At 45.7% G+C, this 17,259-nt stretch overlaps 1 protein-coding gene across 1 annotated transcript in view; it reads right to left on the reverse strand.

Moving 5' to 3' along the window:
• TTF1 (transcription termination factor 1) overlaps positions 1-17,004 on the reverse strand; it is an 80,168-nt gene extending 63,164 nt beyond the window's left edge. The window contains exons 1-3 of the mRNA XM_040324418.1: positions 16,901-17,004; positions 11,509-11,630; positions 3,849-5,671 (exon numbers count right to left, since the gene is read on the reverse strand). Of these exons, the coding sequence (XP_040180352.1) occupies positions 3,849-4,600 (752 nt within the window). The 5' untranslated portion in view covers positions 4,601-5,671; positions 11,509-11,630; positions 16,901-17,004. The remainder of the gene's footprint in view (positions 1-3,848; positions 5,672-11,508; positions 11,631-16,900) is intronic.
• Positions 17,005-17,259: the final 255 nt, after the last annotated feature.

A 17,259-nucleotide genomic window follows, 5' to 3' on the forward strand; every position in this document is an offset into this window, starting at 1 on the left:
ACCTGCCTACGATCCCCCGTTGTTCCGATATCGCCGTCCCGTTCTCCGGTCCCTTCCACTTCCTGGGGGTCGGTGACTCACAGTGCGCTCAGCCTATCAGCGGCCGCGACGGGACATTGCTGCGGCCGCCGATAGGCTGAGCGCACTGTGAGTCACCGACCCCCAGGAAGTGGAAGAGACCGGGAAACGGGACGGCGATATCGGAACAACGGGGGATCGTAGGCAGGTAAGTGAAGGTTTATTTTGTATAGTTTTACAGCCCGGGCACAGCGGGGGTTAAAAGTTTTAGCTCAGAGAACTCCTTTAAGCCACAACCATCACGGTAAACACTTAAAAGAATAGTTCACCTTAATATGAATAACGCATTCAACTCAAAACACAGGACTATACAAAAAAAATGTCCTGCTGTCCCAGCTCCACTTATTTTCCTCATTACCACTTAAAGGGTCACTAAAGGGAAAAAATGTTTGCCTAAAATTAATGTCTGCAAGGTAGACAGACAGAATAGTGTAATGATTCTGTTAAAAAACGAGTAAATACCTATTAAATTCCTTCATCTATATCACCTCCGGCGTTCTAGTTTCTGTTCTCTCATTCACTTCCTGGTTTGCATCATTCGTTCATGTAAGAACTACATTTCCCAGTATGCATTGCGGCACGCCCAGTAATTCACACCTCCTTGAAGTCTCTAACATGTAGAGAGCGTCCTGCCGCACACATGTAGTTCCCAGGAGGGGGCGAGCACGTTACTGACCACCGCAGTAAAGCCTCCCATCACGGTGGTGAGTAAAATCAGACAAGCAGAAAGTGAACAGAACAGAGAAGAAATAGAGCAACTTCTGAGCAAAAACGAACAATGAGGAAGTAAAGAATGCTTATTATGAAAAAAAAATATTTCCTTTACAGCCCCTTTAAGGACAGAGCCTCCATCTGAGATTTGGCGTTTAGTGGTTTAAAGGTTTTTTTTTTTCTAGAAATTACTTTGAACCCCAAACATATATATATTTTTCTAACACCCTAGAGGATAAAATGGCGGTTGTAGCAATACTTTGTCACACCGTATTTGCGCTGCGGTCTTACAAGCACACTTTTTTTTTGAGAAAATACACTTTTCTTTTTAATAAAAAAAATAAGACAACAGTAAAGTTAGCCCACTTTTTTTTTATATTGTAAAAGATAATATTATGCCGAGTAAATTGATGCCCAACATGTCACACTTCAAAATTGCGCCCGCTCGTGGAATGGCAACAAACTTTTACCCTTGAAAATCTCCATAGTCGATATTTAAAAAATTCTACATATTGCATGTTTGGCGTTACAGAGAAGGTCTAGGGCTAGAATTATTGCTCTCGCTCTAACAATCGTGGTGATACCTCACATGTGGTTTGAACACTGTTTACATATGCAGGCGCTACTCACATATGGGTTCGCTTCTCTGCGCGTGCTCAGCAGGACGGGGCGCGGTAAAAAAAAAAAGAAAATCTTTTTTTTTTTTTTTACTTTTTACACTGGAGAGTGTTCAAAAAAAGGGCACATAGCGTAATACTGTAAAGTGAATTAATTTAATGTAAGTAAGAACACTTACATTATATGGTAAAAATGAGCGATGATCAGATAAAAAGCGGCAACAGTGGGGACGATGCACTAGGTTGATCAGCGCTCATTTTTACCATCTACTGCAAGTGTTCTTACCTACATTAAATTCATTCACTTTACAGTATTACGTTATGTGCCTTTTTTTTTTTTGAACACTCTCCATTGGGCTTTGTTGTTTGACCTCTGGTGGGTCATTCCTCACAAGCATCTATCATCTACTCACCTTGGGCAATAATAGGTGGCACTGATGGGTGGCATTAATGATTTTATTTGTGCCATAATGGTTCCAGTCAGTGCCCATTTGTGGGCACCACTTGGCATATGTTGGGCATAAATTTGCACATGTGGATGGCCATGGGGGACATACCTGGCTATCCACGTTAAGGGCTTCCCTGGTGGTTCTGGAAGCTTCCCTTGGGGGGGGGGGGCTTGGCTGATTATCAACGCAGACCCCCACCTCCCGCCAGGAGAGACGCCGATCGGCTCTCCTCTACTCGCGTCTGTCAGACACGAGTAAGGAAAAGGCGATCAACGGCTCCTCCTGTTTACATCATGATCAGCCGTGATTAGACACAGCTGATCACATGGTAAAGAGCCTCCGTCTCCATCGGAGGCTCTTTACCGAGATCGGTGTAGCGATGTGTCAGACTGACAAACCGCATCACTGATCGCCATGATGCACGCTGTTATCCCGCTGGACGTCACATGACATCCAGTCAGGATAACTAAACCACCGTCCGGGCGTAAGTGGATAACATTGAACGATTAGACACTTTTGTGGGGTCTTTCGCTTGGCTCTTATATTGCAGTACCAGATTTTTGTCTGGGTGGTTTATCTACACTTATTAAGTCAATATAATATAAAAGTATGCACATTTCACCTTTAAAGAATTTGGTAGATATTAGGCCCAGTTCACACCAGACGCAGTTCCGTACAGTTTTGTGTGCATTTTTTCTGCACTAAAAATGCATGCAGTGTTTTCCATGTATTCCAATGGCTATAGTTGGCACCATGCAGTCAGTTTCCAGTGCAGAAACTAACTGACTGCATGGTTTGAACTAGAGCCAACTAGAGCCATTGGAATACATGCAAAACACTGTGCATGCATTTTGTGCAGAAAAAAAGCACACATAATGGAACTGCGTCTGGTGTGAACTGGCCCTTAATGAGGAAAATGGGTGGTGCTGGGACAACAGGAATTTTTTTTGTATAGTCCTGTGTTTTGAGGTGAATGTGTACCATTTGTGGATTTTAATATATACTGTAGATAGAATAAAGATACTTATATTAATGCAGTTGTCAAGCATCCATAGCGATATAGATCTGTTGAATAGGACTTATTTTCACCAATACATACAGTTTGCGATTAATAAAAATGGGTGGGTTGAGCCCATATCCATTCATTGTGGGTTTTTTGTAGTACTGTATTTTTGTGGAGGGCTCCCCTATCAATTTAGAAGGAATATGGATCCTGCAGGGTTCCATTGTGTTTTTTATATACTCCATATGATTGAGTGGAGCAGTTGGGGAGCAAAATAAATGCTGCAGAAAAGGGGGTGGTAAAGGTAAAAGGTTTCAATGCACTTTTGCATTAGGGTAGAAAAACCTTTTACATGCAGCTCCCCTCCGAACCCCCCCTAAATACTCGCCTGAGTCTGATCTCAGCCCAGCGATGTGCACGTTTGCAGCTCCTACTCTCCCTGCTCTCACAGGCTTGGCTGAGAGCAGCGCGAGCCATTGGCCCCTGCTACTGTCAGTCAAGACCTGTGAGCAGAAAATGGGGGGCTGGAACGAGTGTCCCTATAAGACGTGCCTTCCTATGATGGGCACTTGACGGGGGCCAGAAGCTCTGGGCCGGGGGCCCCTAGAAGAGGAGAGTCGGGGTTGCTCTGTCCAAAACCAATACACAGAGCAGGCGAGTACAACATGTTTGTTGTTTTAATGAAAAAAAGGGAAGCTTTAGTACCACTTTAAGGCCCATGTCACACTGGGCAGGGGAGGTGCAGTGGCGGTATAGTGGTGCAATTTTTAGCGCCACTATTCCGTCGTATTTACCACGATATTGCCGCGGTTTCCTATTCTGCGGCTAGCAGGACTTTTGGAGCGGTCCTGCTAACGCAGCGCTTCAGTATGAAAGCCTTCGGGCTTTCACACTGAAGACTGCAGGGCACAATTTTTTCAGGTGGTATAGCAATGCTATTTTTAGCGCTAAACCGTCTAAAAAACAAGTCAGTGTGAGGTAATCTCTTACCTCTGAATACTGGTTTCTGCTTCAAGAGAAGTTTCCATCTGATTTCTGTCCGATTCCTCCAACTCTGCAGTCATATCTTGATCCTGGTTTCCTTCTGGTATCCCAAGCTTTATAGACTTCTTTGGCTTTGCTTTAGTACCTGCATTTTCAGCGTCTGCCTTGCCATTTGTTGCCTCTGTGATGTTCTCAAATGCCTCTTCTGCAGTTACAGCTAAATATTTGCCATTCAGCTTTTGAGATCGCTGAGCCACCGCAACATCTTCCCCATTTCGTTCTGGACTGGTATATCTTTTGAAAGGTTTACATATACTACTTTCTGTCTGACAATCAACCTCCTTAGTCCGATGCTTTTTCTTCTTCTTTCGCTCAGAACTTTCTAAATCTGTAGCTTCACTAAATGACATGTCTTCTGTCACAGAGTTTCTGACATTTGGGCTTAGGCAGCCAACTGTTCTGGACTCCATTTCGTCACCGAATGTACTATCTGCTCCAGTAGCTCTATGCCTCTTTTTCTTTTTCCTTGCAGATTCACTATGAAGGTCTTCTTCAGAGACAGCCACTTCATCGGTATGACCATCATACAAGCTGGGTTGGCCAGTATGATCGGTCTCTTCCACAGACACTTCCTTGTTCTTCTGCCTAGATTTCTTAGAGGCAACCTGACACGGACTGCTTAGTTCATCTCTCAAATTTTTTCCCCCCAAAATGTCATATTGGTGTCTTTTTTTCTTTTTTCTTACAGAGTTTTCCATATTGTCTTCACTTAAAGTGACTATGGGGGATGTTTCTAAAACCTCTTCCTCGAGGCTTCTGGTCTCTGAGGGTCTGTGCCTCTTTTTCTTTTTTCTTACAGATTCACTATGGAGAACTTCCTCAGAAACCGCCACTTCATCCGAATGACCAGGATCATCATACAAGCTTGGTTGGCCATTTTCTTCCTCCAAAAATGTATATTTGCGTTTTTTTTTTCTTTTTTCTTACAGAATTTTCTACATCGATATCTAAATTTACTGTGATATCTGAGGATGTTTGTCGTACGTCCTCTAAAAATTCTTCCTCCGGGCTTCTGGTCTCTGAGGGTCTATGCCTTTTTTTTTTTTTTCTTCTTACAGAGTCACTATTGAGGACTTCCTCAGAGAAAGTCACTTCAGAGTGTCCATCATACAAGCTTGGTTGGCCAGTATGACCTGCATCTTCCACAGATACTTTATTGCCCTTTTGCCTAGATTTCTTAGAGACGACTTGACACGGACTGTCAAGTTCAACTGTTTGTTGGATGCCATGACTCAAATTTTCTTCTTCCAAAAATGAATTATATTTGTGTTTTTTTTTCTTTTTTCTTACAGGATTTTCCACATCAATATCTAAATTTACAGTGACTTCTGGGGATGTTTGTTGTACGTCCTCCAAATCCTCTTCCTTCAGGCTTCTGGTCTCTGGGTGTCTATGCCGCTTTTTTTTCTTTCTAAAAGAGTCACTATGGAGGGCTTCATCGGAATAATCATACAAGAAGCTTGTCTGGCCAGTATTATCTGTCTCCTCTGTCTCCACAGGCACATGTTTCTTTTTCTTGCTCTTTTTAGGAGACTTATAGTCCTGGTTTGACAACTCCTGCTCTGAAGTATCCTCTTGCTCTTTAAATTTGGCAGATATGCTGCGGCTGCAAGACCGATCCAAGGAGCCAACGTCCATTAATGTCTCGTCATCTGTACTCCTATGTTTGTTTTTCTTCTTCTTTTTCTTCTTCTTCTCATCCTTTTCCCCAGACCCCTCTAACTCAGGGTGTTCAGAATAAAAGCCATTTTCTGAGAGTGATAGATCTCCTGGAATGATTAGTAAGAAATGTATTGTTCAGCTCAGGTTTTTTTTAAACTCAAAACAAGCAATGCATCTTATGATGCTTTACACCGTTGATCTCAAACCAGGGATTAAATGCATTTACAGGAGATTTCTAAACTCTTATGAATACACATAACATGGCACACAGCACAGGTGTACTGATCAGTACATCTGTGTAACTGAAGGCAAAATACGGCTAAATGCATGTAGGCACAATTAACCACCTCAATACAGGGCACTTTCACCCCCTTCCTGCCCAGGCCATTTTTCAGCACTGTCACACTTTGAATGACTATTGGGTGGTCATGCAACACTGTACTCATGCGATTTTTTTTATAATTTTTTTTCCACACAAATAGAGCTTTCTTTTGGTGGTATTTAATCACTGCTGGGTTTTTATTTATTTTTTTTACAAAAAATAAGACCAAAAATGAAAAAAAAAAAAAAAAAAAGTTTTAGTTCCGGTCAGTCAATTTTGTAAAATGTGTATTTTTTCTCCTTCACTGATGGGCACTGATGAGGTGCTACTTATGGGCACTGATAGGCATTGATGGGCAGGCACTAAAAGCCAGCACTGACTGGCATCAGTAATGGGCATTGATGTGTGTCACTGATGGGCATGGATTTGTGGCACTGCTGGGGCTTCACTGTAATCAGGGCACTAATGATCAGTGCCCCGATTACCTGACCTGTACCCCCCTGTGGGGAGATGTCGCGGCTTTCTTCGCCACACACATTGCCAGTGTGAGGCGGGGAGAGACAGTTACCGGCACTTCCATGTGATCAGCTGATCCTAGCAACACGGCGCGGTACCACTGCCCCCCTCCCCCCAGGAGTGGCCGTTCTAGGGTGTCATCATATAGCATCTACCCAGAATGAGAGCCGCACCGCTCCTCCGTCATTTAACCGTGGGCGGTAGGTGGTTAAACATGGCTTCCATGCTGGCCGACCACATCTCTTAGATGCGCAACGCGTGAGCGACTCTTCTGTGACAGATCACGTACCTAGTATGATCTGGCTCTTCCAGGTAGGGGGCACGCGAGCCACCGGCGGCCCAGCTGTGCTGTGATTAGACAGACACAGTACAAGCCGTCATCAGGAGCTAACCAATGGATGTCCGCTGGCACCTGCTGCTCAGCGAGGAGAGAGACAAGACAGAGCTCTGCATATGTAAACAATGCAGAGCTCTGTCCTGTCAGCAGGGAAGACATGGTTTGATAAAGTCCACCACATCGCTTAGTAAAACCACCACATAGAGTCGTATGCAAAAGTTTAGATCAAAATTAAATTGCTGATCAAAACACACAAATATTTATAAATGATAATCTTGGAAATTGTCAGGGGTTCCTAAACTTTTGCATACGACTGTAGTACTCACAAAAACACGTTAAGCACACAGTTAACCTTTTGATCAACCTAGATGTTTTACCCCTTCTTAGCCAGTGTCATTAGTACAGTGACAGGGCATATTTTTAGCACTGATCATTGCATTAGTGTCGCTGGTTCCCACAACAATCCCGCTATAAGTCGCTGATCGCTGCCATTACTAGTATAAAAACAAAAATCCAGGAGATAGATATATATTTATTATCACACACACACACACACACACACACTATAGCTTGTAGACACCATAACTTTTGCGCAAACCAATCAATATACGCTTATTGGGATTTCTTTTTTTACCAAACACATGTAGCAGAATACATACTAGCCTAAATTTATGAAGAAATTTGATTTTTTTTGTTTTTATTTATTGGATAGGTTTTATAGCAGAAAGTAAAAAAAAAATTGTTTTTTATCCCCAAAATGTACATTTTTTTTGGAGATTATAGCGCAAAAAATAAATAATGCAGAGGTGATCAAATACCACCAAAAGAAAGCTCTAATTGTGGGAAAAAAGTACATAAATATTATTTGGATACAACATTGCATGAAAGCGCAAAAATTCTAAATGTTTCAGTTAAAAAAAAAAAAACAGGTTTATGTTAATCCTCCCCAATCCCCCAGCAGTATATACATACCTTACTGTTCAACACTTGGAGACAAGGAAATACTCAGAACTTGAGGATGGAGGAATATTTGAATATGTGACAACACTGGCCCAATCAGCGCAAATACATAGCGAGAAAATAGTGAATATAGGGGAACTTGGGAAGAGAGAGGATAGGAGAGTCGCCGCCGCCATTGCCGCCTGGTTGTTCAGAGCGTGGGGAACATAACAGCTTTCAATTCAATAGCTGTGTTCCCTGCCGTGCTCCGTCATTACAGCCCACCCCCCCCTTGTTCAGGCACTTTGATAGACAGATCACCCATCCCAGGATTGGACGGGTGATCTGTCTATCAAAGTTTCCCGAACAAGGGGGGCTGTATATGATGGCTCGTGTCTGGGAACACAGCTATTGAATTGAAAGATGTTATGTTCCCCGCGCTTTGACCAACCAGGCGGCAGCGGCGGCTCTTCTCTCCCTTAGCCAGCACTGGGGACACGGATAAAGTTGTTGTTAATATTTATTTTTATAACTTATTCTGCATAAAAGTGTCATTTCATGAGATAATTTATGAGGGCGTGTCTAGGGGCGGGGACATTGTAGGGGTTGGGCGGGGCAACATGTGACGAGTAACCCTTGAGGCCTGGCTAGTAACTCAGGACTTGAAATGTTGAGCCCTGCCTATAAGTACTGGGGACATTTTGTGAATATATATTCTGCATACATATTTAAAAAAGGCACCCAATATTGTTTTTTCCTATAAAGTCCTAAAGTGTTTTTAAAGGCAGAAGTTTTTTTTCTTAACGTAAAAAAAGAAAAAAAAAAAAAAAGAAGAGCAGGGGGAAGTATAACATGTTAGTTATTTAAAAAAAAAAAAAAACACAAGCTCCTAGCATTACTTTAAGGTATACTGTACACATTCAATGACATGTGGGTTGGCAGTCCCAGATACAGTGGTAGGGCTGCGCAGTAGTGTTAGTCTACGATTATAGAGACAAACCAGGTGCAATTGGTTGGGGGCAGCCTCTGCAGTATTTTTAGGCTGCAGCCACCCTATCCAGACCACTGTCAGACTAGGATCCGCAGATATGAGACCAGCTCACCCCCCCCCCCCCCAGTTTCTACTGTCACTTTTCAGAGTAGCAGCAGAGGAAGTGTTTCAGTAATCACATTCTTTGTGGCTTTTTGCATTGTAACACGTGAGCTGCTGGGGCTGTAAAGGAAGACAGATAGGAGTGTTCTCACATCTGCAGGTCCTGAGCTGTACAACACATCCTAAAAAGCGTGTCTGTGTCAGACCACACATTATATAAATACAGTATACAACTACACACACACACAGACACACACACACACATGCTTGGATAAAACAATAATGTCATCACAGGGTGGCACCGTGGACAACCGAAAATACAATAAGCAACGTCCTAATCATTGTCATAACAAATCATGAGTGAAAAAAGGAATGGACTTTGGAGGCACAACTATTTAAAACATTTTTGTATACAACCTTTTTTATAGCGAAAAATTACAAACAAGTCTAAAACACACGCACCAAAATAAATGTGGCCATAACATCCCCAAGATTGGTAGTTTACAAAAACACAGCAAGTGACCCATTCAAGGCTATCCTGGCGATAAGGATTGGAGGACCAACAAAGTCAACTGGATGTCAATACAGCTCAATAGTTGCTTAACCTGCCTGGCGGTATTCCCGAGTCTGACTCGGGGTTAGATTTTCATGCTGCGAGCGGTAACCCCGAGTCAGACTCGGGCTCGCCTCGCTGGATCCACAGGGAGTGTTTACTTACCTTGTCCCTGGATCCAGCGATGCCACCGCGCTGTGTGAGCGAGCGGGACCTCGCTCGATTCACACAGCGTCCTCCTGTGCCGCCGATCTCCGTTCCCTGCGACGTTACGACGCACGGGAGCGGAGAACGGCGCCAAATTCAAAAACGTAATCAAACACCTTACATACAGTATACTGTAATCTTATAGATTACAGTACTGTATGTAAAAAATACACACCCCCCTTGTCCCTAGTAGTCTGCCCAGTGTCCTACTCGTACTTTTATATAATAAAAACTGTTCTTTCTGCCTGTAAACTGTAGATTGTCCATAGCAACCAAAAGTGTCCCTTTATGTCCAAAATATTTTAAGAGCAGCTAAAAAACAGCGATAATAAATTATAATCACTTGCAGAATTGTGCGATCGCGATTTGTGGGGAAATTCGTCATAAAAAAAAAAAAATGACAGCGACAATTCTGCAACTGAGAATTTTAGTGATTTTGATTTGATTACATTATTGAATAATTTTTATTATAATTATATTATTTGTTATAATTATTTATTATATTATAATTTATAATTTTGTTTTTAAAAAAAATGTCATTCCCGGGATGCCTATTAGAATCTTGTTTGGTCAGATTTAAGTGAGTTATTCCTAAAGAATACAGGCCTACAATATAAAACGCCAAAATTCCTTGCAGATAATGGTACCGCTTTCAGCACCTTTTTTCTGAAAGAATCATACCGCCAGGGAGGTTAAAGGGTTAGTAAAGGGAAAAAAATAATTTCTTTAAAATAACAAACATGTTATACTTACCTCCACTGCGCAGTTTGTTTTGCACAGAGTGGCCCCGATCCACGTCTTCTGGGGTCCCTCGGTGGCTGTCTCTGGTCCTCCCCGCAAGAACTCACCACATTCATGCGAGAGAGCTCGCATGGTGATGAGTCCTTGCGGGCGGGCTCCCGTATCACTGTATCACTCGGCCCCGCCCCTGTGACTGACAGCAGCACCAGTCAATGGCTGCGCTGCTCTCAATCCATCCGCTCTAGCCAATCAGCGGCCAGGCTTATCGGCGTAGAGGATCTCGGGACCGAGCGCGGGACTTTCGACGGGTCAGGTAAGTAAAACAGGGGCTGGGGGCCGGCAGCATCAGATGTTTTTTTACCTCAATGCATAGATTGCATTAAGGTGAAAAATGTTTTTCCCTTTACAACTCCTTTAACGATTTGCTTACTGGGCACTTAGACCCCCTTCTGGCCCAGACCAATTTTCAGCTTTTAGCGCTGTCACTCTTTAAATGACAATTGTGTGGTCCTGCAACACTGTACCCAAATTACATTTTTTTATAATTTGTTTCCCACAAATAGAGCTTTCTTTTGGTGGTATTTGATTCCCACTGTGTTTTTTATTTTTTGTTAAACAAAAATGAAAAAAAAGACCGAAAATTTTGAAAATAAAAAATACACAAAACCATCTTTATATTTTGTGTATTTTATAAAATTTTGCAAACAAGTAGTTTTTCTCCTTCATTGATGTAAGCCGATGAGGCTGTACTGATGGGCATTAATAGGCGGCACTGATGGGCATTGATAGCTAGCACTGAAAGGTGGCACAGATAGGCACTGATAGGTGACACTGACAGGCAGCACTAGTGGACACTGGCAGGCGGCACAGTTGAGGTGGCTGTGCCTTTTTCTCCTCGCGCTGTCAGCGTGAGGAGAAAGAAAAACAGATTACCAATCTCCTGTTTTCACTACATCATCAGCTGTCATTGGCTGACAGCTGATCACATGGTAAGGGGCCGGTATCTGATGTCAGCTGACAGCCCGCTATCTGCTGAGGACAGGTCACAGGAGTGCAGAACAAACTGCACTCCTGTGATCCATAGAAGTACAGACAAACGAGCATTGGCTGTACTTCTCCTTTAATGTAAAAGGCATCCTGTAAAAGAACATAATGTAAATTCTACTTTTCTGCATCAGACAATTACTATCAGCATACTGATTCTTCTTTGACCATTACAAATACAGAAAATATTACCCGTTTTCCTTTTCTTCTTTTTAACATGATGATCTGCAGTCAAATAGCCGGACATTTTTTTTAGAAAGGCGTGTCGTCATAAAGTTTCTCCCAGTCCTATGTAAACGAGAACTGGACGGACACTATTAGAAAATAAAAAGAATTACAAAAAAATATATATTTTACCTGTAGACAAGCATTTGTGCCTACAGTTTGAATATTGCTCATATGAGCAAAGCAAAATCCAAGACACAATGTAAATGTACAATTAAAACCAAAAATTGGGGGCTCGCTCACACCATATGAACACTCACTTGCATTGTAAGTAAGGCAAGTAAGACAAGTACCGTATTTATCGGGGTATTGCGCGCTCCGGCGTATAGCGCGCACCCCTAAATTGGACCCGCATTCCTGTAAAAAAAAAAAAAAAAAAAAAAGATTACAGTTTTGGTGTCTTGCGCGGTGTCCATCGGCGCCTCGTCGGGTCCGGCGTCCGTCTGCAGCTTCAGTGGTGTCCTCCTCGTCGGGTCCGGCGTCCTTCTGCGGTGTCCTCCCCGCTCGATCCCCGCGCTGAGTTTGAACCACTGCGCTGGCATATACCGAGCACAGTACACTCGGGTATAGTCGGGCAGGCTCGGCTCCTCTCGCAGTCACATCCTGTGCGTCCTGTACGTGACCGTGAGAGGAGCCGAGCCTGCCCGACTATACCCGAGTGTACTGCGCTCGGTATATGCCGGCGCAGTGGTTCAAACTCGGCGCGGGAAGCGGGTATCGGCGTATATCGCGCACCCACGATTTTGCCCTGATATTCAGGGCAAAAAAGTGCGCGGTATACGCCGATAAATACGGTAAGTGTCCAAATATTAAAAAAGTCAGCAGCTGCAGTATTTGTAGCTGCTGACTTTTATTTTTTTGTGCATACTTTTTAAGTATGCAAAGTGGCATTAAACCCAAAACTTAATATATTGCAGCTTACCAATCATTCGATGTGGTGGCTGAATTCATTTTCTTTGGCTCCTCCCCTTTATTAAAAGCTTGAAAATACACCGACATGTTTTTTTTACCTTCATGCATTTACTCTATGAATAAAGATAAGAAACCTTCTGTGTGCTGCTCCCCCCACAACCCCCAATACTTACCTGAGCCCCATCTGATCTAGCGATGTGCAGGAGAGCCTCAGCTGTCCTGAGGACTCCCACTCCTCATCGGTTGAGACAGCAGCAGGAGCCATTGGCTCCCACTGCTGCCAATCACAGCCAGTGATCGGGGGGGAGCCAGGAGTGCCGGTGGGGGGCCCAAGAGGAGAATCAGAGCTGAGCTGTGCAAAAACTACTTGAAACTTGAGCCAAAAACAGCTTCACAAGAATATCAGTATTGCTATGGCATTCCTATGGGCTTAAAATGTGTGCGTTACTGCCAGCCCCTCTATAATAGCTAGGCATACCACACTGTGTAAATGTTTTATTAAAATAAGCCATGTATTGGCATGGGGGGAGGGGGGCGTACTCTGGGTCCCGTTTAACTGAGCAGATACCATGACATAGGATATATTGAGATGTTTAGGTTTTGCAGTCTGCCTCACAGCTCAAGACTGTTACGATTTCTTGCCTCTAAGAAGCATGTTGTCTTAGAGAACATGGCCTATTGCCACATGGAGTGTGGTAACATGTTCCTCCCATTGTACTTATGTAATTGTAAAGTTTGATTTGTCATTCTTGTACTGCATGTTCTTCAGAATATGGAAGCTATGAATTGTTCAGAGTCAATGCAAAGTCTTTATTGTGTTCTGTGAAAAATGTTAATAAAAATTATGTAAATACCTTTTTAGAGCTAAATACAGGCTGGTCACGTGATCTCCCTGTGACATCAGCTGGGGAGATCATGTGGCTGCTCAGCCCTAGATCGGAGGTGTAGAGCGGCCCCGTGTCACGTGACTGGCCTGAAGATAGCTCTAAAAAGGTATTTGCATGCCTTGTTTTAATAAAACACAGTGTGGTATGCCTAGCTATAATAGAGGGGCTGGCAGTGACCATTTCTAATAGGGTTGTCCCGATGCCACTTTTTTAAGACTGAATACTCGCCAATACCAAATACCGATACTTTTTTTTTAATGTCATGTGAAAGTGGCACATGTGTCAGTATTTTTATTTATTTTTTTTTTTGTTATTTTTTTTTACAATGCTTTCTTGGGGGGAGTGGGTGGTGTCAGTGTGTTTTTAATTTTAATTTTATTTTTTTTATTATTTATTGCAATTTTTTTTTTAGCCCTGTTGGGGGGCTTTGGTGAGATATCAGGGGTCTTAACAGACCTCTGACATCTCCCCTTTGAGACAGAGAAAGGGACTAAAAACACAGCTTCCCCAGTCCCTTTCTCAGCAGCTGCGCTGAAAATGAGTGAATACAGCGTCTTCTCTTCATTCATAAACTGAAACATTGTAATCACAGGTTACGATGTTTCAGTTATGTGAATGGACAGAGTCAGTGATCACTGACTCTGTCCATTCGGAGCAGTAAGGAGCTGGATTTACCGGCTCCTACCCCGCTCTCCATCCTGACAGTTCCAGGGGGTGGAGGAGAAGCACGGAAGGGGAGAGAAACACGGCGGGATACACGGAGGGATACACGCTGGAATACACTATATATCGGTGATTGGTGCCTGTAACTTCCCCATGCACTGATCACCCCTGACAGTGCAGGTATCGGGTGAAGCATCGGGAGCATTTGCCCGAGTACAAGTACTCGGGCAAATGCTTGGTATCGATCCCGATACTAGTATCGGTATCGGGACAACCCTAGTTACGATGTTTCAGTTATTTGAATGGACAGAGTCAGTGATCACTGACTCGGTTCATGCGGAAAAGGTAGAAGTCGGGTTTAGCGGCTCCTACCTCCGCTCTCCATCCTGACAGAGGGGGCGGTGGAGGGTGACACGGAGTGCAGAGGGGGACATGGGGGGGGACACTGAGCGAGGAGGGGGAGAGCAGAATGGAGGGGGACACTGAGCGAGGAGGGGGAGAGCAGAATGGAGGGGGACACTGAGCGAGGAGGGGGAGAGCAGAATGGAGGGTGACACTGAGCAAGGAGGGGGAGAGCAGAATGGAGGGGGACACTGAGCGAGGAGGGGGAGAGCAGAATGGAGGGGGACACTGAGCGAGGAGGGGGAGAGCAGAATGGAGGGTGACACTGAGCGAGGAGGGGGAGAGCAGAATGGAGGGTGACAGCAGAATGGAGGGTGACACTGAGCGAGGAGGGGGAGAGCAGAATGGAGGGTGACAGCAGAATGGAGGGTGACACTGAGCGAGGAGGGGGAGAGCAGAATGGAGGGTGACACTGAGCGAGGAGGGGGACAGCAGAATGGAGGGGGGACACTGAGCGAGGAGGGGGAGAGCAGAATGGAGGGTGACAGCAGAATGGAGGGGGACACTGAGCGAGGAGGGGGACAGCAGAATGGAGGGTGACACTGAGCGAGGAGGGGGAGAGCAGAATGGAGGGGGACACTGAGCGAGGAGGGGGAGAGCAGAATGGAGGGGGACACTGAGCGAGGAGGGGGAGAGCAGAATGGAGGGGGACACTGAGCGAGGAGGGGGAGAGCAGAATGGAGGGGGACACTGAGCGAGGAGGGGGAGAGCAGAATGGAGGGTGACACTGAGCGAGGAGGGGGAGAGCAGAATGGAGGGTGACACTGAGCGAGGAGGGGGAGAGCAGAATGGAGGGGGACACTGAGCGAGGAGGGGGAGAGCAGAATGGAGGGTGACACTGAGCGAGGAGGGGGAGAGCAGAATGGAGGGGGACACTGAGCGAGGAGGGGGAGAGCAGAATGGAGGGTGACAGCAGAATGGAGGGTGACACTGAGCGAGGAGGGGGAGAGCAGAATGGAGGGTGACAGCAGAATGGAGGGTGACACTGAGCGAGGAGGGGGAGAGCAGAATGGAGGGTGACAGCAGAATGGAGGGTGACACTGAGCGAGGAGGGGGAGAGCAGAATGGAGGGTGACAGCAGAATGGAGGGTGACACTGAGCGAGGAGGGGGAGAGCAGAATGGAGGGGGACAGCAGAATGGAGGGTGACACTGAGCGAGGAGGGGGAGAGCAGAATGGAGGGTGACACTGAGCGAGGAGGGGGAGAGCAGAATGGAGGGTGACACTGAGCGAGGAGGGGGAGAGCAGAATGGAGGGTGACACTGAGCGAGGAGGGGGAGAGCAGAATGGAGGGTGACAGCAGAATGGAGGGTGACACCGAGCGCAGTGGCGGGAGAGCAGAATGGAGGGGGGACACTGAGCGAGGAGGGGGAGAGCAGAATGGAGGGTGACACTGAGCGAGGAGGGGGAGAGCAGAATGGAGGGTGACAGCAGAATGGAGGGTGACACCGAGCGCAGTGGCGGGAGAGCAGAATGGAGGGTGACACTGAGCGAGGAGGGGGAGAGCAGAATGGAGGGTGACACTGAGCGAGGAGGGGGAGAGCAGAATGGAGGGTGACACTGAGCGAGGAGGGGGACAGCAGAATGGAGGGTGACACCGAGCGCAGTGGCGGGAGAGCAGAATGGAGGGGGACACTGAGCGAGGAGGGGGAGAGCAGAATGGAGGAACTGGAGGAGGATACAGCGACAGTCAGTGGTGATCGGTGCGGCTTTGGGGGAGTTACAAGCACTGATCACTGCTGTATAGATTTCACTAAAACAGCTAAAAAGGGGTGGTGGGGTCCACGGAGAAGCGGTCAGGCTGTATTGAAATCTATACAGGGAGATCGGTGCTTGCAACTCCCCCCCGCCGCACAGATCATCTCTGACTGCCCAGGTATCGGGTGAATCAAAGCATTTTCCCAGAGTACAAGGGGAAATGCTTGGTATCGATAACGATACTAGTATCGCTATCCGACAACCCTAATTTCTAATATTTTATACTAAAAGCAGCAAGAGAGGAGGGGGGCAGAGACACGGAGATGCCAGGCAGGGAGAAGAGAGAGGGGATCTGCGGATGACAGCGGAACGTATACTGACCACAGTTGTCAGAGCTCAGTAGTCATGATTATCGTGGTCAGCACACAAAGAGGGACACAGGAAGTGGCAGGATGAACCAGGTTCAGGGACTTCCTCTCACTTCCTGTTCTGGCTACGAGACAGGAAGTGAAGGCAAATCTCTCTTGCTTCACATTGATGAAGCAAGTTTTGTCTTTAGTTCCACATTATCCTGTTAAAGTTTTATTGCCAGACTCAGTTTTCTGCCTCCCACTGCTGGTCAGTGTGCGGAACTACAAATAACAGCTCGGTCTGCTACACATGTCTGGACACATATCTATTTACAGAGGCCCGGCCCTACAGAAATTCCCTCCCCCTCCTCGGCACAAAGCACCGCCATCCCTATCCTTCGGCATCACTAGATCCCCTTCCCGCAATTCCTCCCCTTCACACACTCACCTCAGCACCACACGTGTGTATATTCCGGCCCCCCGGAAGTCGTCATTACCACCCAGGTGACCGTTCACACAACGCTCCCCAGCACAACAAGCAGCGCCGCTACGTCACTTCCGGGGGAGGAGATCCACGGTGCTTGTAAACGTTGAGGATTTACGGGTTGTATTTTCTGAGTCAGAGTGTCCCGGGAAAGGCACGGACTGGGGGGAGGTTGTCAGAGGTGTCTGTATAACTGTCAGTCATATGGAGGAGGTGTCATGAAGGAGCCTGTGTCCCCCTTCATCCTGTGTCCTCATAGGACCCCTCATGTGTGATTTCCTCACCACATCACTACACCAGACAGGTATGTGAGTTGGAGGGAG

Source organism: Rana temporaria, chromosome 9 (assembly GCF_905171775.1).
Source record: "Rana temporaria chromosome 9, aRanTem1.1, whole genome shotgun sequence".
In the NCBI taxonomy this organism is placed as follows: Eukaryota; Metazoa; Chordata; class Amphibia; order Anura; family Ranidae; genus Rana; species Rana temporaria.